This window comes from Manacus candei, unplaced genomic scaffold, assembly GCF_025592945.1.
Source record: "Manacus candei isolate 608988 ecotype Guabito, Panama unplaced genomic scaffold, ASM2559294v1 h1tg000017l, whole genome shotgun sequence".
NCBI classification, from domain to species: domain Eukaryota; kingdom Metazoa; phylum Chordata; class Aves; order Passeriformes; family Pipridae; genus Manacus; species Manacus candei.
The window spans coordinates 450,624-476,171 of NW_026138065.1; the positions used below are offsets into that span (position 1 = coordinate 450,624).

Here is a 25,548-nt window from a genome sequence, read left to right on the forward strand (position 1 = left end):
GGAAGTATAAAAGTCTTAAGGCATCACTCCACAACTTCTGGACTGGAAAACAGCATAGATTACTAGGACTTGCAAAGTTTTCAGCACCTTGTCCCTTTTAATAACACCATCTTGCATGGGAGAGAAGTTTCAGTCTATATTCCTAAGGCAAATTCAAATGCCACGAAGGCTGGCTAGCCAGATGAAGGTTTCAAAAAGAAGAAATTTGTTTTTAAGTCTATAAGCAGTTGTTCCAGAGGCAGATTTCCATGCCTGGTGTTGCAGTTTTGCGTTGTATCTCCTTACCGCATTATAATAGCACGAAGCAGGGAAATTGCTCTGAAAGAGGTGTGCGGTGGGAAAGCACAGCTTAAATTCTGAGTAATTGTTACATGTTTCAAGTTATGAGCTTCAAGTCAGAGCTTGGCTTTGCGCGTGATGGAACAAAGCTGTGTTACTACAAAAGCTTGCGACCCTTGGTCCAAACCACATACCAACACACCTTTCCCATTTTTACTCCATAACCTCACTTTGTCTTACACGTAACTTTTTAAGGTACCTTTTAAGAGTATAACGAAAGAAACTCTTATTCCCTACCCAGTGAACCCTGCAGAACTCTTCTAGTCCCACACAGCACAGCCAGTAATGAGCAAGCCCAGGAAAAGACAGTTTTACAAGGAAAGAAGGGCAGTCGGCCTCCTCCTGCGCAGAGATGGAAAACAATTATTGAGTACAGCAGTTCAAAAGGCAATCTGCCATGGGTAACTCTTCGCTGGCCTTTCTCCAAAGGGCCTACAGATGTGGTAAAGCAGTTAGAAACAATTGCTAGGTCTCCATTAGCTGTATTTGAGGTTGGGGTTTTGTTTGTTTGTTTGTTTTTAACAGCATACCACCCTCATTCTATTGCTATGACAACTGCAGAGTCATGCTGCCATAATTACATTACAATCTAGTCTCCTGGAAGTAGTCTGCAAAAAGAGAAGAGTCTGGAAGAAGTGCTCTACTCTGGAGAAAGTAGGTGCCAAAAAACACAGGTGGCTGATACCATGGCAGACATAACCGGTGAGCATTTAGGTTCAGCTCCAGGTGAATTCACTGTCAGTCCTATTGATTTTCGTGGGGACGGACTTCCAAGCAGGGATCTTTTCCCAAAATCAGAACTGCTGTTTTGTCTTGTTTATTTCCGTGACCGTGAAAGAGCTGCATGGTATCTCTACTATGATACAAGAGAGACTCAAATACACACTAAAAATCTACTACTAAAAGGTACTGCTTTAGTGCAGTGAAACACAGTAGGCGATCATTAGAATAACTTGTAACAGTTGTAATAGTGTTGCTTCAAAGAAAGAGTTTTCCAATAAAGGTAGGGCTAAATTGCACTCTGAGTAGTTTGGATGCTTGCTGAAGTTGAGTTTTTAATACAATATTTAGTGTATTTGTGTGAAATTGGACGACTAGGAGAATGATGCAAAAATTATTATAGTATTTGTAATTTGTTTCTAATCATAGGTAACTACATCATTTTACATGACCTTTAAAATAAGTTGATTTTTAAAACTATGTTTACAATTTCTTGCAAATAAGACATTTTGCAAAATTTTAAATGCAAAAAAGAGAGTAGCAAAGCCCCTAGTATCTTTATGAAAAAGTTGATCCACTTAGTATCTATTGAAAAACCTAAGGTTTTGTGTCATGTTTAGCCTACATCTTAAGGAAACAATGCTTATGCAGTAACTCTGTCCAGGCATTTTCTGTCAGTTTGTTTGCTATAGACTAGATCTGATAGGACAGAAGTTGGAGAGTTGCTTTGTTTTTACAAACCTTGTAAAAATTTGGAGCTGGAGAAGGAGAGACTCACTGCTCCTTCCATGGACAGGACAACAGCATTTTTGGTGTCTATTTGGCCACCCAGCTTCCAGAAAGCGAAGGCTGTGTGGTCAGGCAGCTGCTGACAGCACTGCAGTAGCCAGGGCACATGCTGTATCTTCCTCAGTGCTGGGTGTCAGTGGGCAGTGTGGGAAGGAGGTAAGTCTTCAGCAAATCATTTGACCCTTGAGGATGAAAACTAGGGATACGGCAAGGGGCCCCAGGAAGATCCCTGATGTTGCCTTCAGGACTAAATGGGATCCTGGAAGGGGAGTGTTATGGGAAGGGATATCACAGTTTCTGGAGGCTGGAGCTTGGCACAGTCCGGTAGGAGATGCTGAGATCCTGGGACACGAATTAAGATCCCATGTTTCATTAGTTCTGCTGCTGACAGCTTGGGAGAGTTTTCATGTCCTTTTTCAACCTGTTTTATGCTGCTTGTCATGTATTTTTAACGTGACAGTCATTTGTTGCAGGTACGTGCTTTTGCTTAACTGGAAAGAATGTGTTTTATTTGCCGTGCTGCCTAGCTAAAGCCATTCATTTTGATTGAGGAATGAGATTGCTCTGAGGGCAGAGGGAACTAATTCTCCCACTGTGGTGTTCAGCTGACTGCTGGAGAGGAATATGAAATGGGAGGATTAATCAGGTACATGCCAAAGGGAACCCTATCAACAGGTCTTTTCTCCAGTGTCAGTTCTGTGTCCTTCAGCCACTTAGAAAGAATTTGCTCTTGTTTTTGTGATGCCTGCCTGTAGAAGATACATTACCACAGCAGTCTGAGGTTCATGTTCCGTTTCGTATACCAACTTCACTTTCTCAGAAAACTCCTCAGAAGTACATTTTTCCATCCATTGTTATCTTTGGTTTATTTGAAGTTGCTATATTTAGCTCTAGACAACACTGCGTTACCTAAGGAAATAACTTGTTTGTTCTCTTAGCAAAGCAGTTAAAAGGTTTTTCTTATTTGAAAAGTCATCTTCAATTGATTTAAAAATTTCCTGGGAATTTCAAAGCTCCCTGTTGCGCTAGATCTTCCTAACTGCCTGTTCTATGATCCTGGTGACTCCAACTCTGCAGGTAGCTTTACAAACACCAGGGTTGTGCTGTGGCTCAAAGAACTTGGGGGATCTATGCAGATGTGGTCTGTGCAGAGAGACAAGCTCTCCTGAGCTGAGAAGGTCTGGAAGAGCAGAAGTAACCTCACCAAATCCAGATATGCTCCAGGGCATATTAATGTGGATTGAACCATAGGTGAGGCTGGATGTGTGCTGGCCTGGCATCTGCAGCTTGTGGGGCAATTGTGCCTTGTAAGGAATGAAGAGGATTAGCAAGGGGTTCTCACTCAGATGACCAGTAGTGAGTTTGGCTATTTGGTTTTAAATGACAGAGGAGCTTTGGAGGGGATGAATATTCACTGCAGAAGTCTCTTTCCTTTAGTTTTTTGGCCCCCTTTCTTTCATCCTTTCTATTTGGGAAACTTAATTTGATGAATGTGGAAACAACCAGCTCTGAGTAATGAAGACCACATCTGATTTCAGAGGAATGTGCTTTTAGCAGGAGAATTTACATTTTTCAGATAAGGTTGGTATGCAATCTAAAAAGACAAAGCCATTTGCTATTGAAATACACAGACTTGTGACTATTTCATCTCTTCTCTGAACTGTTGCCACAGGTTTTAAATGCATTTGTGCTAAGACATTATTAAGATAATGTCATCAAGAGAATGTAGTCTTTCAGAATTCCTCAATTTAATACAGGAGGAGAAATCATATGCAAATCATGGATTATTAGAATTTAGTGACCAAAGCAGACTGTTTGGAATTGTTAGCACATAGCGAGTTCAGTCCTGTGTCAAACCACTGCCTTAAATTCATGTTAGCAGTTCAATCCTCCTTGCAGTGCTAACTATTCTCTTTCAGAAATCACAAGCATTTCTTCCACGAGTCAGAAATCTCCCTGTGATTATCTGATTAGACACATGAGTAAGAGTTCGTGAGCGCCTTTTGGCTCAGGATAGCAGGCACTGTCACAAACAATAAAGTTGCCTGTCTGAGCCCTACCAGCTCTTGCTTAAACTCTTCTGACTCGTCAACCAGCAGAACCATTTTAAGTCATTTACAAGAAGACAATGTAATAAGGTTGTTACTTCAGTTATAAAAGCACCTGGATGACAAGGACATTAAATTTTATTGGTTTTTTTCTCTCAACTCAACCCTTTACAGTATCTTTGGTTTAACTGAATCTGGATTTTAACGAAGAGCTGTAGCACTAATTATTTGTATTGAAAACCCTCATGGATATTGGAAAGTTCAAGCATGCAGAGGTGAGCTAACAGTGAGTGATGCAAAATTTTGAACAGGTAAAGTACAAGCTTAAACAGGACCACATTTTAACCTGTTCCATTACTACTAAACAACATCAAAGGCTGTTTGTATCATGGAATAAAATTACTTTTTTATATGCTATGTTACACAAAAGGTAAATGAATGAAATATTAAAATAATTTGGTATAGGGAAAGGACATTTTATCAGAATCAGCTGAAAGAAAAATGATACATCAAATTAGAGTGAAAATTAATTTCTCTTAGTACTAGAACATCAAAGCCGTGTTACCATTTGGTTTTTTATCCTATATGAACACATTATGTCTATATTCTCTCCAAGGGTCTTGATATTCCTTTTTCTTCTGCTAGTATTGTACAAAGCATACACAACCTTGGATTGTATATTTGAATTACCCTTGCTCTTTCTGACTGATACTTAATCAGAAGTGCTCAACTTGGAGAAGCATTTCCTTGAATACCTTGCATCATAAAATATGAGCTGTAGAGAGAACAGGATATATAGCACCTATTCACTGTATAGTTTATTCCTCTATTTGTGTGCATTTTTAGAAGAGGAAAGATAGTTATGAACAGAGTTCTAGTGTATTTTGGAGACCATCATTGCACAGTTGCTTGCATAAAGGATTAAACCTTAAGGATAAATGAGAGAAGTATACATTTGCAGTAATCTCTGTGGGGAAGAAGGAATTCTGTTTTATGCATTTCTTTTATCCTGTCTCATGTCCTTTTTTATAGGATTTGCTTGAGGTCTGAGTTCTCATATGTAAATAGGTTTGTCTTGTCTTCAGTGCTTTATGTGGGTACACAATAGGACTTTTTTCCACTTATCACTAGCCAGTCATTCAAAAAGTCCTTTCTGTTTCTGTTGCAAATGTAGGTCTGTTCTAGGCTTTCAATGTCCCTTCTTCTCATAGAGAATAAATACTCTTTTCTGTGCTTTCAAATGCGGGTGTGTATGGACAGAACACATCAATCAGTATGAGAGAAACCAAGCTTATCTTGCTATTACCACAGATATTAATTTCTGTAAGCATCTGCTTAAAAGTATCCTGACTATGAAAATTTACAATTTCTTTTGCGAATTAGGAGTTTGTACAGATGAGTTTATTTTCCAGCAACAGATATCTCAATTCACCATGCCCATTCTCTCATTCTCTGTATTAAAGGCTTTTGTTTGTAGGCAGTAATCATATTTTTGTTTCAGCTTAATGGTGTGTAAACCAGTGTGTATGTCCTTACAAGAAGCCTGCAGTAGATCTGAAGAGGTAGAGGCTGCCTTATTTAAAACTCTTAAATGCTTTGTGGTCTTGCAGCCAAGGAATTTGTCTGATGGATTTTCATTTTGCTGGCTTAGCAAGGCTGTTGCAGGGGTTAGCAGGGAATTGGAAGCATGCAACTTGGAGGATAAAGATGAAGTCACCATCTTCACAATGGATTCCTCAAGTAAAATCTTGTATTTTCACAAAATCATATTGCTTGAATAAATAGTCATAGTTGAAAAATAACTGGGCATCAAATTGCCACTGCATGCAGTAAGAGCTGACAGGTCTCCTAATTTAGGAAAGGAAGCTTAAGTTTGGTCTCTCAGAGCCAGGATCTCTGCCTGCCAGTGAGAACATCTGTCAGGAGTGCCTATCCATCCCAGCGGCTGGCGGAAGGACCAGATGACCTCTGAGTTCACTTCTAGCCCTGTCTGATTATGTGAAAACAAAACTGTTCCCAAGGGAGTGGCAGAGGCAGCTGCCAGCTCAGGACAAAGAGCTGAGCCTTCAGCAGCAGCTGCTGCAAGGAGTTTAGAGGAGACAGCACTTTCCAGTATAATGGCATGAAATGACAGATGGCACCTTCCACCCTGCCATTATGGTGAGGAAGGATCTGCGTGAGAGAGCTTCCTGTTTTGCCATCTATTGGGACATGCTGTAGAGGATTAAAAACACCTCTCTGAACTTTCTATCAAAGTGCTTGTGCAGCTGAATTAGATTAGAATCACCACGATGGCATTTTGTTAAATGAAAGTAGCTGAGTAACAATGAGGGAAGAGAGCTGTGGTGTCTACATGTTTCTGATGCTGTTTTATCAGGGGCATGACTCTTTTATTTAAGCTGATACAATCTGTCCTGTTGCGCAGTAATCAAGCTATTGTGGGGAGAAGGTGCCTTTCTCCCAGGTGGCCTTTTCTTTCATTGTAGGACCTTTAAACAGGCAGAAGCTGTGCTATTTCATACATAGATAAGGCAGAAAATGCACAGGTTGTAAGAACAGGATTGACCTTCCCTTTCCTTCCATCTACACAGACACATCATTTAGATAAATTGCACAATTCATTTGACCAGGAAAGTTTTTTAGGGAAAAATCCACTTAAAATGAAAGAAGTGTAAAAATACATTTGAAAAGATGTGTTTTAATACAAACTAACTGTCGTCATGTGGTTGTGTAAAGAAATGAATACCTGCTTCTCTAAAGAGAAGGTTTTGAATAATCTGTCCACCATTCCTGAAAAAATTCTTCATGAACCATCAGTATTTTATTTTCACTTTGCTCTCTCCCAGGACAAAATTAGTAAGAGATGGACTGTGCTTTCCTTACTGTGCAACCCATCAGCCATTTTCACACTACTAAATAGAGAAACATTCTTTTAGGGAAAGAGAGATTCCTGTTGTTGGAAAGATTTATTAGGAGTAGGGTCAATGTAATACATTCCCTAGCCTGCAAAATCCAAGCCATTTTTTCTGGTGCTGGTATGTGGCACATTATTATCAGTGGATACTCTCAATGGAAAATGTTTTCTTCCTAGTTATTACTAGACTTCTGTTGGCTTTTGATTTCTGGTGATCAAAAGAACCCTGTAGTCCTACTGAGAGAAAGAGATGCTATCTCTGCTGAAGCCAAGACATGATATAAATGTGGCTTTGAAAGTTAGAACCAAAGCTTTATACTGGAAGTGAAAGACCAAAGAAAGGATCAAAGTTTAGGAGTGATGCATGTATGACAGCATCAGATGGGCTGCAGCATGCCTGGTAGGGAATCACTATAAAGGTAACACCCACAGATGCTTACAGAGTGAATTAGCAGTTCTGAGGAAAGAGTGCAAGGTGAGTAGAAGTGCTTCTATGTTGCTGAGGTTTTGTTTTCTTGTTTAAGTTTGTGCAATATTATTGAATTTATTTACTTTAAAGGTACCAATGGTTTGTAATTTTAATTTTATGCAAGATCTACCAGTGCTTTCTACCTCAACCGCTTAGACTGTCAAATAAGGCACCTTAATGTTTCTTTCAGATAGCTGAAAGTAAGATCAGTTAATGTGCCAACTCCCTCTCCTCCAAGTTTTTTAACTAATTTCAGATTTATTTTGGCACACAGCAGCTGCAGTAACTTGAAATTCATGATAAGAGATTAATGATATGCTGTATATATTCCTAAAAGTCTTCAGATGTGTATGTTATAGAACTGTGTGCCAGCAAGGGTCAGAATCAAAGCTTCCCTTAGTATAACAAAGATTTAAACATGTCACCTTTAATATTCACACTCTCTGGCTCCTGGCATATCTGTTTCATATCTGACATTCGTGGTGTTGACTGACTCCCAACAACCTGCAGCTGAAAGGACTTAAAGCTTTTCATCTTTCTAAGCAGACATGAACAAATTAATCCGCCCCCAAATCCTGTGATGGTGGACATACAATCATTTTATGGAGCCACGTACATGACTTGCTCAAGGTCGCCTGCCGTTGTTGGACTTACAGCCAGGATTAGGATTCAGGTCTTAATTCAGGTCCCCAGTCCTCTGTTCAGATAGCTATGGCACGCACTTCTGTGCAGCTTATGGACAATACTTCTTTTGCCTAAAAATGTCCTCAGAATTACAGTTAGAGGTTGTAAGAAATCGTGGAGGTCATCTGGATTTATTGCAGCAGCAGCCAGCACAGGTATAAACTCTGTGCATTCACACTCCTATGCTACGATGTAAGGGAATTTAGATCACATTTTTGCCCGGGGAAAAAAACCCAAACAAACCCAAATAATATCATTGGCAGTGTTTCCTAGCTGCTTTGCAGACCTGCCATTTGTCTATGCTCAAAAAAGCTTTACAAAGGTAGGACAGCAGATCACATTCAGGAAAAAGATTTTACAAAGCTCCTAATGTTCAGGTCTTCCTTCTAGCCACCTCAGTAATACAGTAAGCATTATTGGAAAGACTAAGAAGGTCCAAACAGCTTTATAAGAGGCAGGAGAGAAAATGGGAATCTTGTTATATACAGCTTTCTGCGAATTGTAAATGCAGAAACCTGTGTTTCAAATTAATTCAGCAACAAAAATCCTATTGATTTTTTAGCAGTGGAGGAATGCATTCATTCTGTGTTTTGCCACGTGAATTTTCTCAGAGCTCAGCAAGGCTATTCAGAATAATCCCAGCTTGCGGGACTGTTTAGGTCTTAAAGAGATGTTGTCCTGAAATAATTTGCATTTTATAGCTTTCATGGTTCGTGTATTGAATTGACCTTGATACTGAGTCACCAAAACAAATATTTCGTGACCTGTTTTTCATCACTAATTTCATTCTGACATTTCTCTAAACTGAAAATGGATGTTCATTTTTAAATTTGTGATTTTACAAAACAAAAATTAATCAGAGTGCCTGTATGTTCCTTCCAGTTTTGAAAGCAATAGTGCTTTACTTTTCAACTCCAGATGGCACTGCGGTGCTTAACACCACCCCGCTGGGGAGGGCTGCTGGAATGCAAAAGCAGGCAAGCCCCTGAAAAACAAGGGCTTGCTTGTTTTATGAGAAATCAGCTAAGAGTTTTTCCATGCAGATGTCCTATTTTGCTTTCAGTTCAGTGAAGACTGGGCTAACAAATGGCAGCTTATATGCCTGAGATAGGATTTGTGGAAGAAAGGACTTGCTTGTCTGTACTTGCAGGAGGTCACAAGGGTAGTAGCCCTTGCCTGCACCAGCAAAGCCTAATGCAGCCCACACTACTGCCAGATGAAGGGAGAAGCTCTGCTGTTGCACAGCGCTTTGTATTCATGGTGACTAATCCTATCGCTGTATAACTGGTAATTCTGCTTTATAAAAATGTATTTTCAAGGCTGGACTGCAAACCATTGAAGTAATGAGGTTACTAATATCTTTTCTAGGGAAAGCCATAGACTTTACTGCTTGGAAGACATCCTTTGCCATGTCATGTCATCACCTGACTATTACAAAAATGTCTACAATAAATAATATTCTTCCTTCATGTTCATCCATTGTAAAACAGGGAATAGGATGTTCAGATATTTGCTTAATGATGCACTCACACGCGTCTATACTGCATCTTTTCTTACATATTTTTCTACAGATTCTATCCCCTTAGTTTTATAGCCATTTTAATTTTGTAGAAGTCTACCAGACTCCTGTCTTCTCTTTTAATGCTTCCCAGCTTTCACTGTAATTCTCAGTTTTGCAAAGAAAAATTTCTAAATGCTTGTTACATGACCTATGGACCCAGATGAAGTTCCCAGCTCCCACTGCGCAATCACTAAACCATTGCTCAACCCAAGTTTCAGTAACATCACTGGTTCTTCTGTGCATTTCATATAACAGAGTTCTGGAATTTGCTCCATAGGCCACGATATTCTGTTCAGTTCCAAGCAAAACTCAAAGAATTTACATGGGTTCATTTGCAGTATGTTGTATTTTTAACTGAAGTAAATCCTTTCCCATTAGTTAATGAAGCAACTGAAGACATATAGAAAGGGCAGACAATTTGTCATACATCTTCCAGCATGGATGACTGTTTCATTACCAAAAGTATATGGAAAAGAGATGAGCTCGTAAGACAAAAAAGAATAAAAGCGAGACAGATATGACTGTTTTAAACAGGCAGGACCTTAAAATAGTCTTGGTTCTCTCTGAAGGACCATATGGAACACTTTTCCAAAAGCAGAAGAAGTGCACACACACCTGCCCCCACACACAGAGGGTGTCCTTAAGCTCCCCCTAGAGTTATGAAATATTAGTGTATTTGCCATGTTAGTTCTGGTAAATGAGTAGCTCTAACACCAAACAATCCTGAATGTCCTACATTACTAATGATGCCTCTGAAGACTGAGAACCTGTACCACACCTGCTTTTGTTCCGTAGCTCTTAATTGTCTTCTCCCCCTCAAAGTTGTGTAAGGACAGTGGTGGCTCCTGACAGCATAGTTGATATGTTATCAGCCTGTGTGACACAACAGATAAACATTTCTTCTTTCAGAGCGTGTTCATGTCCTTTCTAGGTCTTCTGAATAAAACTCAGAAAATGTCCTGAAATCAATTCTTTTAAATTCAAAATAAACTTTAATTTAAGAACACTGTCTCCAAGTAAAATTTATATACATTGTATTTATAATTTTGCTGCTGACAAGGTAACATTTACATGTAGTAACTTGCATTACTCACACTTAAATAGGATCCACTCAGCATTAGACTGAAACCAGTGCCAGAGCAAATCTCTGAAAAAAAAACCCTTTTGTGTATAACCATGACACATATGATGAAAACAAAAAATATAAGTATCTAGCCTAATAAGAAAAAACCAAAGCACTGTTGTTACATCATTAGAAAAACAGGATTGGCAGTAGAAACGATGTACATTTTCTGAAGAGACATACAGAGTTGTGGTGGGTTGACCCTGTCTGGATACCACTAAAGCCGCTCTATCACTCCCCTCCTCAGCTGCGCAGGAAGAGAAAATGTACGGAAAGGCTCATGAGTCGAGATAAGGACAGGGAGAGATCACTCACCAGTTACTTCATGGACAAAACAGACTCAACTTTGGGAAATTAGTTTACTTTATTACCAATCAAGAGTCTCACATACTTTAAAAGGTTGCAATTTGGGGTTTTTTGCCTTCTCCTACATGCCCAGGAAGCTGTAAAGTGTAACACAAATAACACAAGTGCTGTCAGCCTCCAACCTAATAAAACAGAATCAGCTACCATTTGCTTTTCTGACCAAATAACTTATATAGCAAGGGCAGTTGCATCAGACAAACATGTTTGATGTCTTCTATGGTCATAATCTAGACTTACTCTAAACCTGTCAGGAATTAGCTTGTTGCAAAACGTTTTTGATTCATTTTGCAAAACAGAGACCGGAGACAGTATCTGAGGAAAACAAAGAATGGAAGTAATATCTATGGATAGTGCAGCCTTCCAGAACTGAAGCAGGAGAATGAAACATTGGATGGAACGTAATGGAAACTGGTTTGCACAAAAGAAGTGGGTTTGTGTCCTAATTACTGTCCGGTGGAAACTCATTCTGCCAGCTCCTTTGTCGGCCATCTTCCCCTCTCTTTGCTTGCTGATGAAAAGGGTGCAAAACTTTGTTTCTTCACTAATTTAGGCCTAAACATTTTTGTTCATTTGTTTGTTTTTTTAAAGTACTACTCTGTTGCTAAACAGCCTCGTATTTCACTTTTTGCCTCTGCTAAACCTGCTGCCAGATGAGGGCTGGGTGTGGGGGATGTGACTTAATATTAAATGCAGAAGTAGCGGTATCCTGAACAACCATGTATGTTGGGGATCAGAGTTCTTTTACTCTCTTTTCAGCTTTCAAAACAAAGCAGCAGCATTTATGAGATCACAGAAAATTTCAAGCCAGTTACAACTATCGTTCCTAGAGATTACTCTAGAACTAGATTTTTTATTATTTTGGAGTGTTACATAAACATTCCGGAGAATGCTCTTGGTTTTACCACTGAAGTTTTATTGTGCAATACTTGCCTTTTCTCTAATAAACTGTTTGCACATGTTCACTTGTTTCTCTGAAAATCTGGTGTTGTGGAAATATAAATTTTAGCTTTTACATTTTTCCGCTGCTTCCCTTCTCTTAAGGGAACAATTCATCCTCCTCTTAATGCCAAAATGCAGTGATTGGTAGAAGTGCTGGGTTTTTTAAGTGTACCTGTTTTCTAACAGCCATAGCTGTGCAGGCAGATTTATAAAATTATTAGGATGGTGACACGTTCCTATTTTTAATGAGAAAATAAACAAGCTAAGGCTGAAGTTTTATGGCTCATCACAGTAAAGAGCTAAACTTCTGAAGTTTCTCATTTTAACTCCTTCTGAAACTGTCTAAACTCACCCAAGTTTTTGTTATCTATCATCTTTTTTATCATTATGAAAACAGTGTCTTTAGAGCCTGCTGCCAGAGATCATTCTTAGAAAATGATAATCATAGTGTTGGTATTTCTTCATATCTGGGCTGACCATTTCAAACATCCCATCCCATTTTCTGGAACAAGCAGACCACACCATTTTCCAAAATTAATCCAAAGAAGATGGCAAACCAAGGGAGTATTCGATTCAAGTTCAATGTAACTGCAAAAGAAAACAGAACAAATTTATCACGTACCATTTAAGAAGATCATAGAAACCATGTGAGAATTTATATTCATTTGCATGTATAAGAAATCACACATCTGCATTCCAAAGCCATGCATAAAATTAACAAGAAATTTTGATTTTCCAGAAACTCCAAGAATTCTATTTTATGTTTTAATGATCCACGATGAATTGTTTCAAATTCTAATTATGGATCTAATGGATATAATACAGCATATACAAAGGGATGATAGTGAGATGAAGTGCTTTTTCTTTTCTTAATAATAAAGTTTTTTGTTTCAATCACTTTCTATTAAAGTCTAAAGTTTTAAGCTAGATCTATCAGTCACATATCTGATATTGATTAAAAATATAGAAAGAATAATGACTTCTGTAACACCTGCAGTCTCTCACATACATTCTATACACATAAAAATAAAAAAAAGCAAAAATGTACCTCTAATTGCCTGAGAGTTTGATATCAAGACAAACACTTTTATAAACGCAAGGCACAAAGGTGTGTAGTCATGTTCCCAAATAACAGCTGGGATTAGCAAAAGCTTTCCATAGGTGGACAACAGCAGTGCTTTGAGAAGTAAAATGAAGTCAGACTTTCTTTTCAGCATTTCAGGTGTCATCCACCATAAGGTAATAAAAATGCCAATGAAAAATGAAGTTTGTTCTAAAAGGGAATAAAAGGAATTGGAAAGAGAGAATGAAGAACAAAATCAATACTTGTCTTCTTTGAAAAGGTCACCAGCAATGAACTCTTTTCATCCAGCATAAGAAAAAATACTAAGGTGAAAACACCATTGAGCTACTAGACTTTTTTTGACACCATATTCCTGTGTTATGGTGGAATTAATGCAGATGTCAAAGACCCTCTCATAACAACTGTAATAGATGAGTTACTACTGAAAAATGAATTCAACATTTTTACTGACATAAGCAACATTAGACAATATATGATTTAAATTAAACTCTGAATGTCTAAGAGAAATACTAGTTTTAATCTGCAAGTTTGATGTAAACACTATCACCTGAAAAGTATGAGAATAAATGCATTAACCAACATAAAACAAAAACCTTCTCCTGCCCTCAAATGTAGTCTTGGAGCACAGATGTGTTTACTCTTTAGTGGTCTGTATTTTTGCACATTTATTTAAAAAAACCCCAAACCAACAGATACAGCTTTTTCCAATTGTTTACTTTTGTAAGGCTCCTTAATGTTGTATCACCTTAATGAATAATAAACCTTTAAGTCCACATCAAATATGGAATAAGGCTGACACCTACATTAGTCTTCAAACTATGTCAAAGATTTCTGAATATTGTCACTTTTCAGTGTTTTCATATCTAATGCTAATCATACCAGTCTGAACTGTAATCAGGATCAAAACAGGTATTTAATTAAATGAAGGCAAATTAGAGAGCATGTGTGTAATAGTGTAAGCTTACAGGGTTTGACATAACATTGATTCTGTATGTATTTTTGCAATATGGGCTTGAAAGACTGATGAAGATTTGCAATGCTTAAAAAGTAGACAGTGACATATCATCAATCTTACCTAAAGAAGCTATGCCAAACATTCTATAAAAATCCCATTCTTTGGCATATCTGATTAAGTCATCAGGATCTGTATTTTGGCTTGAATCCTGTAGCTGCAACCACCTGATATAAGCTTCACAGAGCAAACAAAATATGCAGAGCTTTCCATGAATCTAGTAAATGAACAAATAATAAAAGCATTAGTATTGAAGCAGCATAAATTAAAGCAGTAGTATGAAATCGGTATTTAAAATATATTTCAACATCTTTACACAAACAAGCTCCATAGGTTTATTATTTTTCTTTAGAATATAATCAAAACTACTTCTGTTGAATCACTAGTTTAGCACATCATCCTTTTAATATCAGTTACATCGACAGACAAATTACAACATGTAGAAAACTGCATGAATAGTTCAATATAGAAGAATGTATACAACTGTGGTTTCTAAAGCCTGATCCATACTTTTCTAAAATTGGGAAGGCTATTTCATCTACGAATGCAAAACCAAAATTCTGCCAGCTAGGAGAATTATACTATCCAAAATTCCAGTTTAAGGGCAACTCTCCCATTTGGCAAACTGGTTTATATAACCTTGTTTTTCACTGGGACAATCTCCATTAGAAGAAACTAGTAGTGCAGTTATACCAAAATATTTCTTAGTTAGTAAAGGGTGAGGTGCCAAAAATAAATGGAGCAATACAACCAAACAAAAATATCCTCTGAAATGACTGCAAAAATGATGTTGTGAGGGCCCAAAGTTAGCATGTTTCCACATTAAACAGCTTATAAACTGTGTGTATGTGAGGTGATTTCTGATTTCATAGAGATTTAAAGACATAAATGCAATTTCTGTGCATGGATTCTATTTTTTCCATTAGAGGCAAGTTATGCCAATTGCACATACATGCCCAGGCTTAGCTAGTTTAAAATTCAACTCAATTTATTTGAATAGATGACATTTCCACAGATAGAATAGTTCTTCCAGAACCCTCACAGTAAACATAATTACCAGTCTCCAGAAGCACCGAATTAATAAAAAATATTTAGTGAGATTTATGCTTGAGAGATGAGGTGAGTATATATATCAACATTGCTTAAACTGGACTGCCTAAGAGGCATCAACATGAACCCAGCACACACTTATGCTTGGATAGTTTGCTCTAGATTAGCTGCCCTCTCCTGGGAAATCAATCCTTACAGTAAAACTACACGATTCTGTCAGAAAGTATACACCTGTACACTACAGCCTGGCCAGCCCAACTAAGTTGATTATGTAACTCTGCATCAACAACATTTGAATCTTTTGCTGTAGCTTTGAGAGCATGGTTAATTAATCAGGAAGAAACTCATGAGAAATTAGTACAGTAGGTTTAATTGCCACAGTATTGTTAATATGGTATGTTCTACTCCTATAGCTCTCTTCAGAGAGAATTGTTTCCAACAGAAATTTAATTTGGAAATTAATTTGAAATTAGATCTTTCTCTTACAATGTAATTTAGCACATCATCCTTTTAACATCAATTAATGTGATAGGCAAATTGGGGGGGTTTAGAGAACCGTATGAACAGTTCTATACAGTTCCTTCTCTTCAATGGGTAAACTGTATTTGCTGGTACTGTGACATCACTACTATGAAGACAGAAACTGTCTTAGTAACAGCTGGAACTTGAGATTTCATGTGTTCTATTTATGATATAACTGGTTCAGCTTGCTGAAATCTGTGGAAGGGCAGGAGAAGAATAATCTCTAAAATTTTATAACTATTACAATCAACTTACCAAATCTAAATATATTTTTAACCAAAAAAGTCACAAAGTAGGGGCAGAGCAACTTACATTTATCTTTGTATTGAAAAGAATGTGCCTGTATGCTTGTGCTTTACATAAGACAGCATTAATCAAGATGATAACAGGATCATACTCAATATATTTGTCCACAGGTTTCTGGCAGGATTTCTGAAAGTTAAAAATCAAGAATTAGGGAAAAAAAATAGAAAGCAAGAGTTTATGAAATGTTCCTATAATCTTAGCACAACTGCATAAATCCAAACTAGCTATTCAATTCTTTTTAGTCTTTCCTTAATTTTCAATACCTTTTGAATCCATGAAGAAAAATTGCTTCCCCTCTCTTGATACTGCAGTTGACACACAGACTTCCCATATAAAACATAAAGGTACACTATCGATTTTTACAGGCCTCAGATTAACACTGATAATAAACTATGTAAGCATGGACTTAGTCATCATTTTGTGCTCTGCAGATGCAAAAAATAAAACTACCTTCCCAAGACTCAAGAAATGCACCAGTATGTTGTTAAAGGTTGACTTATCATGCCTCATCTACTGGGTATTTCGTTTGGGTTATTTTTGGTAATTTTTTGGAAAGAAAACTAATTTCTTCTATCACTTCCTTCTTTTCAGAGATACTTTATCCTCCTATCCTACCTTCTTCTTCCTTTCAAGAAGACAGTAAATGTTTTTTGTTGTTGCATTGTTATTCCATACTGTTGTCTGGATGTTTCAACTGATTTCCCATTATTGAACAAATATCAATATATTCGGAATACTGATAACGTAGTTTTCATACACAGCTATAGCCAAAGAGTCAGAAGGTGCCACTAAACAGTGGTAGGACACTAGACCATTACTTCTTCAATACATCTGCTGGTTGCTCCTGTTCCTGCTGGAGAGGTTATTTCACCCAGACCACTGGGAACTGCTTGTCATCAACCTCCTCCTGCTTTACTGAACTACCTGCACGGCTGATCACTCCTTGAGTTAAATGAGAAGGGATAACAAAAGGCTGATACACTAACTGTGAGCAGGAAGGTTAAATAACAGTCTTACAAAAGGCTCACCTAGCAGACCTGAGGGGAGAAATAACTTTTAGCAGAGAGCTGAGGAGCAGCAGCAACCACTTCAGCTCAAACAAGTGCACTTGCAGAAGGGTGCTGGCCTGCAGGTCAGCTTTCTCCTGCTCCCGATCCTCCAGTTTGGCTTCTTGTCTCCTCCAACCTGTCCTCAGCTAATCCTGCTCCCCTGGGCCTTGGCATTAGTTGCCATGCTCAGAGTACAACAGTCCTAGAAATGATCTCTATTTCCATTTTAATGAGTGTATGGCTGTGCACTGCCAGAAGAGACACGTATGCACACCACTTTATGAAATGCTGAACGGTAAAAAATGCAGCATCAGACAGCACACACCTACAGACAAACTCCCAGGAAAGGAAAAAAAAGTTTTTTCAGTTTTATAGATTCCTTATGTCTATGGTACAAACAACAACTAAATATCACGCAGCTGCTAGCTCACTTTTCCCCCAAAAGGATGAGAATCAGAAAAAGGTAAAATGCATGGGTTGCAATAGGAACAGTTTAACAATTGAAATAAAGTAAAATATAGTAATAATAGTAATGAAATGGAAGATAAGAATAGAGAGAGAGATAAGACCCAAGAGAAACAAGCGCTGCACAATACAATTTCTTACCACCCACTGATCGAAGCCCAGCCTGTCCCTGAGCAGTGATTGGTCCCTCCCAGCCAAATTCCCTCAGCTTATGTACTGGGCATGACATTCTATGGTATGGAGTATCCCTTTGGTCAGTTTGGATCAGCTGTCCTGGCCATGCTCTCTCCCAGCTTCTTGTGCACCTGCTGGCTGGCAGAGCATAGGAAACTGAAAAGTTCTTGATGTGGGGTAACTACTGAGCAACAACTAACACAGCAGAGTGTTATCAGCATTACTCTCATACTGAATCTAAAACACAGCACTGTGCCAGCTACTAGGAATAAAATTAAATCAGCCAAAATCAAGAAGTGTCCAAAGTTAATTTTGCCTTGCTATTTAACAGAATTATTATTGTAGAATCTGAGAATGCAAAATTTCATCAGCAAATTGACTCAAAAGTCCAACATCTATATCAAGAAAAACATCCAAATAAATGCATAAATTGAATAGAATGTCTAGGGAATATTACAACCACTAATCAGTGTTTCTTGGTCCACTTCAAGGAAAAATTCAATTCATTTGGATTAAAAAAGAAAATACTGTGTATGACAGTACACAAGTTAGATATAATGAATTCAAAAACTGACTCAATTAACCAAGAGTTTGATAGGTCTAAAATTAAAGTGAGTGAGATGGAAGAAAGGACATAATTAACAGAAGACCACAGCTACAGGATTTAATAGAGTGAAAAAGAAATTGCCCCTTTAATTAAAGGCAGTGTCCTGCTTCATTTCTTTCTACTGGGAAATCATGAACAGATATTTTTATACGTGGTAATTTACATATGTCAAATCTCTGGGTTGATGTAGCATGGGAAAAGTCCAATTTTTCTAATAGGTTTATTCACACAAGCACTGGACAAGTCCATACAAAATGAGATTATTCTTCAACACAACGAGTGTCATAAAGGTTAGATGAAGGATATCTGACATACTCTTGGATTTATTATGCTCTCAAATTCTCCTACAACAGAACATTTTTTGACCAGGATCAAAAATCTTTCTGAGTAAAGAATGGTATTTTCAATCAGAGGATCCCAATTGAACACTGATCAAAAAATGTGCAGTTAAGAGGTACTGTAAAATTTTCACTGACAGCTGACATGAATTTTAGACCATTAAAACATATCGGACCAACCCTCTGGGCAAAACCAACGATACAGAAATTCTGCTGCAGATACGTAAGGAGATTGTTACAAATGAATACACAAATAATGGTGTCTTCTGCCCCACAGTTTCTGGCAGCCAAATATGAAATTGTCTGCAGGTATAAAAATCATGTTTAATTTAGTATTTCTGTCTTCTAGAGCTAGATGAGAACCCTATTCTTAATATATTTTATATTCCCAGTTTACTTTATTTCTATCTGAATCTCTGTTGTAAGATGGAAAAGTCCTTTGTGCATATCCAGCCACCTAGCCGGCATGAGCTCATCCAGGGATTTGTGAGCCCTACAAACCACCTCTGCTGCAAAAGACTTGCGTACACACTGCCACAGACTAATTGGACAAGATGATGTTTGCTATACCGATAGAATATCACAGAATTAACATGCCCTCTAGGATGAATTTTTCTCCAGACCTGGCCTTTTTGATTATATTTCTGGCTATATTACTAAAACATCTGATGCTAACCTTAAATGCCTAGGAAGGAAACCTGTGACTAGAGCCTGACTTCAGAAATCAGTGCGAGCAAGGGCTGATGCAGTTTAAGTACACATAGGTTTAACCAGATAGTTTTATCTAGTTAAAGTAATGTAACTTTATTGACACTCATAATCACTAATACTGTCAGAGAATATTGGTATGAGCAACTCAGCTCTGGAGAACTGCTTGCACATTTAAGAATTCAGTCAGGCAATTTAGAGTGAACTGGAACGTTGGTGCTCATCTCATTCCCAGCTGCAGTTCTGCACAGCTGTAGTCAATGGCCTGGGCAGCATGAGTGAAAAAGGCCATTCTTTAACAAACCTGAGCTTTTTCAGTCTTCTCTGGGCTTTCTTGAAGAAATGCCTCAGTTATCATAACCAGTTCTAAAGCGATAGAAATAACTGGATTTCTCTATGCTTTTAGCCATTTTTCAATTTCTTCCTTAAATATGTAACTGACATCAGAAAAAGGAAGTAACTGGTATTTTTTCTTGAAAAAATAGACATTACTTTGACTAAAAGGTATTTTCAGATTATGTTGCAGAAGAGGAAAGGTTAAAGCTGACACCATAAATTCTATTTATACATCTTCTGAATTCGTAAATTTAAGGAAAATTACAAGAGTTTGATACTGACACACGAAAGTCCAACAGATACCGTGGTCCCCTAAAAAAGAGTGTTGAAAGTATTTCAATATTCTAATAAATTTAAATGGGTATTAGTTTAGGAACTGTTTGACTAACCAAATATCTAGGAATATTTGACTGTGCTTGTCCATTGTTTCAAAATAAAAAAAAAAGCTTCCATTTTCACAGTTTAGAAATTTACTTAGTTTCTTTTCAAAATATAAGCTGGTACAACCACGTTCTTCATAGCATAGTAGATCAGATTCTTTTTGATCAAAGCAATCCAAAACATTTAGGGAAAGCAATATATATTTTAACATCTGAGTTGTATTACATATAACCAAAAAAAGTACTCATACGTAAAATTACTGATATGTAATTCTAATGTTTATGACCTTTTATAAAACACTACTCAAAAGACATAACTCTTCTTTGTTCATCAAAGATGAAAACTTGCAAACAGCATTCACAAATGTATGCCCAATACAATAAAGTGTACAAATATTTGAGAAAATGCCTACTGTCTCTGAAGGATAAAGTTCCTAAACATTACTTTTTTGGAGTCCAAGCTCCATCCTGATATAAAAATACCAGGAAAACCACACCGGGAATAGGTTTGCAAATCTCTGGACATTAGAAACATCAGTGAAACAGTTTCATTGTAGTTTGACAAAAATATGCTACAATTTTTTGCTGGACTATACATACAGCAAATTTTAATAACATTTACATAACTTTGACATGAACATAAGTCATTTACATAGGTTCACAGGGCAAATTAGCACAGAGCCATCCTCTTGTGAGAGTGCCCTTAATCCCAATTGCCCCCTTAAACAGTAAAATGTAATTAGCTGTGCTGCTTTCAGGAGAGGGTTCTTTATTAGGGATGCAATTAAGTGTCATAATAGGCTGAAAAATGAAACAGCCTGGTTTCAGATGCATTCCATTTCAGAAAACAAATTAGAAATATTCTTTTATATTTTTTTCCTACATGACACATTTTCCAGTAGAGCTGGTCTGTAAATAGTTATGTAAAATTCACATACTTTATTTTCCAGGATGATCTTTGTACTCTTGACAGATTTGTTACCTTACCATATAAATGCTTTGCATTCAAAGCATTTACAGTCTCTCCACCTTGCTGCAATAAAAGAGCTTTTCAATTATTTTTTAATTGCAGAAAAGCTAAATGAAGTGTGCACTACTCAGGCAATTTGGCTTTCTTATTACAAAACACAAGGGGGATCCTGACTGAGCTCTACATACTGCAATGAATAATTTTTTCCCCTTTGTTAGGGTCTGGAATGATTTTAACCATTTATTTTTAAATACAACAACATATATATAATTGAAAACCAAATTTTTAAAAAGTTTGCATGCTTTTCCTTCCATTTCTGAGAAAGTGAAGTTTGCTAATTTCCTTCTATATTCATTGCACTTTGCGGAACTTATTGTAGGTTATCCGAATGTGTTCCCACCCCCTGCCCCAGCATTAATATTATAGTAGCAATGTTATCTGAGCAGTATTTTTTTTCTAATTCTTCTTAGTGGTTGGTTTGTAATATATTCAGTGAAGATTTGCTGTATTATTTACAGATGAATTAAGTTTTAAGGATTTCAAAATAATTAACAAAAACCTTACCTAGAAAGAACCATATAGGCTTACTGTCACCATCACTTCTCATTTAGAATAGGGTAAGCATCAGTATGTTCACAGATTAGGACTAAAACCAGACCCATGAGCTGAAAAGTGACAGCCAAATGTCACCTTCATTGGAGGCAATCCTAACATGTCTGCACATCCCTACACCCTCTCCTGCCACTCCCCAGTTTTCATGCTGAGAACAAAGTATATTAAACAAGTCTTCTCAAGGAGGTGAGTTTGCTCAGAATTTTATTATCTCTTTTTAGGTGCCTTTAAGTTCTTTTTAAGGAGCAACAGTCCACCTGTTTCTTGTAATGGCACTTCCACAGCCAAGGATACGTAGGATGAGAAAAAGGTTCATCCACTAAATGTGAATCTTGAGCAAGAATGAATGTGCAATGCCAGAGGTCTGGGCTAGGCGTCTGCTGAAACTGGTTTTGATTAAACAAAACAGATATAAAAAGAAGTTATGGAACTTGAGGAATTTGTAGCAGTTAGCAATCTTGCAGAGCTCTTAACAAAATATATGGCCTTTCCAACTCAAGCTTCATGGTACTGTGCGGAGTTCTATGTTTTACAGAAGAAGGTTCCTTTAGTTTCTTCAGTATCCATTGCAAATTTATTCCCAGAGTGGATAGTAACACTTGTGAGGTTGGAGTTGTTCAGTTGGAGAAGAGAAGGCTCCAGGAAGACCCTATAAGCAGCTTTCCAGTAGCTAAAGAGAGCCTACAAGAAATGTGGAGAGGGACTTTTCACAACGACATGTAATGATATGACAAGTGAGAATGGTTTTAAACTGAAAGAGGGTAGAGTTAGAAATTCCTTCCTGTGAGGGTGGTTTCCCAGAGAAACTGTAGATGCCCTATACTTGGAAGTGTTCAAGGCCAGGTTGGATGAGGCTCTGAGCAACCTGGTCTAGTGGAAGGTGTCCCTGCCCTTGGCAGGGGCTTTGGAACTAGATGATCTTTAAGCTCCCTTCCAACCCAAAACATTCTATGATCCTATTATACGGCTGCAGGCACAAGGTTTATACTTGTTCTTTTGTATCCAATTTGTCCTTGATTTCAAATACTAGTGTGAGATTCCAGATGAAAGAGTTCCAAAGAAAACAATTTACATTTTTATCATGTACCAATGATGAATTTCACCATGATTTGACCACCAACAATCTGATGCAGATCATATCCACTACTAAGCATGATACATTATCCTAACACAAGAAAAGCAATTAAAGATCAATTTTTCCTTGTAGTGTGCATGTCTAAAGCCAGCAGAAATCCATTTCTATTACTTTGTTTGCCTTTTACCTAAGAAAACTACTGATCTCACCAGTTTTTGAAAAGTCAGAGATTTTTTGTCTATGTTTTCAGCTGCTTTACGCTCTACAGCAACGAGCCATATAAAGTGACTGCTGGGTTGGGAAAAGAGAAAGACATGAATCAGCTCTTTCTACTATAATCAGTGATTTGTACATACCTTGTTTCCACAGCTGCTTCTTGGTAACAAAAGCTGAGATCTAATATGTATCTCTTTCAACCTGAGGTAGGCCAGTTTACATTTCCCCAAATGTAAACTGCCCACAGAAGTCAATCTACAATCTCTGCTTTTGATCTAGGAAGTGTCTGAATGACTCAAAGTTAAAAAGCTGTAAAGGAATTCATCACAGATTTCATACAAAGCATTTTGGCCATCTGTTATGTTCATAGCTTCATGGTTTGTAAATTAATGCATCTTCTATCAGCATTCACAAAATGCCAAGGGCTTCAAAACCAGAGGGAACAACCACAAAGGAAATTTGAATGATACACAACTGATTCCTTAGAAAATATTCAACAACTGGTTCAAGCACTGGGTTTCCTCTATTTTAGAGAGACCAGACAGGATGTTATGAAACAATGTCACAGATAAAATCAAAGGCTTAGTCAAGTTGTATTTGCAGATCTCTCCATTCCATTTTTCCCCCATACTTAGCTTCCTCAGTGATCCAATTTTTTACATGCTACCAAAAAAAAAAGAAAAAAAAGTAAAAACTGACACCAGAGACACATCTACACAAACCCTATCAAAAGTTGAAAACAGTAACTTAGAAATACTTGAAAACACTGCTGAAAAAGGTAAAATTTTTTTGCTGCCACTGCAAAATCTCAAAAAAAACATAGGAGACGCTAAAAGAGAAAATAGCTATTTTAACATTTTGAAAAGACTGTGAAAAAAAATAACAGAACTGTGAGAGGCAGAGTGGGAAGGGAGAGCAGTAAATAGCCTAGAACATGCTGGTGCCATTTCAGAAAGCTGGGTAAGTAATACAGAAGTCCTTGTCTGTACATTCACAGAATCATAGAACATCCTGAGTTGGATAGGACCCACAAGAATCACTGAAGTCCAACTCCTGGCACTGCACAGGACCATGCCCAAGAATCACACTATGTGCCTTAGAGTGTTGTCCAAATGCTTCTTGAACTCTGTCAGGCTTGGTGCTGTGACCACTTCCCTGGGGAGCCTTTCTGGTGCGCAACCAACCTCTTCACAAGGGTGAAGTACCTTCTTCTAATATCCAACCTAAACCTCCCCTGACACAACTTCATTCCTTCGAGTCCTGTCACTGGCCACCACAGAGAAGAGATCAGTGCCTGCCCCTCTGCTTCCCCTCATCAGGAAGCTGTAGACTGCAATGAAGTCTCCTCTCCAGATCCTTCACTATCTTTGTTGACCTCCTTTGGACGCTCTCTAACAGCTTTATATCTTTCTTACATTACAGTGCCCAAAACTGCACACAATATTCAAGGTGAGGCCGCACCAGTGCAGAGCAGAGTAGGACAATCCTCTCCCTCGACTGGCTGGCGATGCTTTGCCTGATGCTCCTCAGGACACAGTTGGCCCTCCCGACTGCCAGGGCACTGCTGACTCATATTCAACTTGCCACTGACCAGGTCCCTTTGAATAATCATCAGTCAGACCGTGACATTTAGGTCCAATGGTATGGGAGCTATGTCCAACCACATAGCCATGCTCAGATTCACCCTTCAGCAAGAGCCAAGCCAAGCACACACAGCAGCAGACCCACTGCACACCCTGTACAGGACTGCACAGGACAGTCGGGACAGTGCTACCATGCAGGTGCTCTTGAGGAACTGGAGAAAATGACACTGGGAAGCAGGGCAGATGTAAGACCTACAGAATCACAGAATGGGTCAGGTTGGAAGGGACCACTGTGTGTCATCTGGTTCAACCTCCCTGCTCCGGCAGGGTCATCCTAGAGCACATGGCACAGGATTGCATCCAGATGGTTCCTAAATATCTCCAATGAGGGAGATGCCACAACCTCTCTGAACAATCTGTTCCAGTGCTTGGTAGCCTGCACAGTAAAGAAGTTCTTCCTCATATCCAGGTGGAACTTCCTATGCATCAGTTTCTGCCCATTGCCTCTTGTGCTATTGGTTGGGACCACTGAGAAGACCACCTGGCTCCATCCTCTGAGCACCCTTCCTTTAGATACGTACATACATTGATGAGGTCCCCTCTCAATCATCTCTTCTCAAGGCTGAACAGGCCCAGCTTTCTCAGCCTTTCCTCGTAAGACACCTGGATTCAGGGAAAACGGCCACAACGCCGCCAGCAGGAGGCGCCCCAAGGGACCGCAGCGCGTTGCAGGCGGGGCCTACACCACGTGCCACCACCTCCGGGCGTCGGAGCCTCGCACGCGCATCCTTCCCTATCCTTCCCGCCCCGCCCCGCCCCGCCCCGCCGCCCTGGGCGCGACTTGACTCACGCAGATGGAGATGCGGAGCACCCCGCGCCGGTAGTCCCGGTACAGCTCCGCCGCCTCCCCGTTGCACTCGATGCAGCGGTAGGCACCGAGCGCCGCCATGGCGCGCGACAGCACCTCCCAGCCCTCTCAGCGCTCCCAAACCGCCGCCTCGCTTCCGCGTTCGGGGGCGCAGCCGAGCCGGACCGCGCCGCCCTGCGTTTCGGGAGTTGTAGTTCTCTCGCTATCGCCGCCGGCTAGGGCGCTCCGGCGGAGAACTCCA

General features: G+C 38.7%; 1 protein-coding gene across 2 annotated transcripts; it reads right to left on the reverse strand.

The window, feature by feature from the left end:
- Nucleotides 1-10,559: 10,559 nt before the first annotated feature.
- ARV1 (ARV1 homolog, fatty acid homeostasis modulator) lies at nucleotides 10,560-25,539 on the reverse strand. Of its 2 annotated transcripts, none has more exons than XM_051783881.1 (5): nucleotides 25,021-25,227; nucleotides 15,933-16,052; nucleotides 14,112-14,265; nucleotides 13,001-13,225; nucleotides 10,560-12,540 (listed from the first exon to the last, which is right to left on the reverse strand). In XM_051783881.1, exons 1-5 carry the CDS (start codon nucleotides 25,024-25,026, stop codon nucleotides 12,434-12,436), a joined length of 612 nt encoding a protein of 203 aa, XP_051639841.1. In that variant the 5' UTR covers nucleotides 25,027-25,227; the 3' UTR covers nucleotides 10,560-12,433. The 2 variants fall into 2 exon arrangements, with proteins under 2 accessions (XP_051639841.1, XP_051639840.1); XM_051783880.1 differs by lacking the exon at nucleotides 25,021-25,227 and adding an exon at nucleotides 25,290-25,539 and having other exon boundaries at nucleotides 10,617-12,540.
- Nucleotides 25,540-25,548: the final 9 nt, after the last annotated feature.

Excerpts from the sequence above, each read along its gene's own strand:
- ARV1 (XM_051783880.1), bottom strand. The coding sequence starts at position 25,388 with ATGGCGGCGCTCGGTGCCTACCGCTGCATCGAGTGCAACGGGGAGGCG. Across the intron at positions 13,226-14,111 it reads GTTTGGCATAGCTTCTTTAG|AACAAACTTCATTTTTCATT; the intron begins GTAAGATTGATG and ends ATTCCCTTTTAG. Across the intron at positions 12,541-13,000 it reads AAACTCTCAGGCAATTAGAG|TTACATTGAACTTGAATCGA; the intron begins GTACATTTTTGC and ends TTTCTTTTGCAG.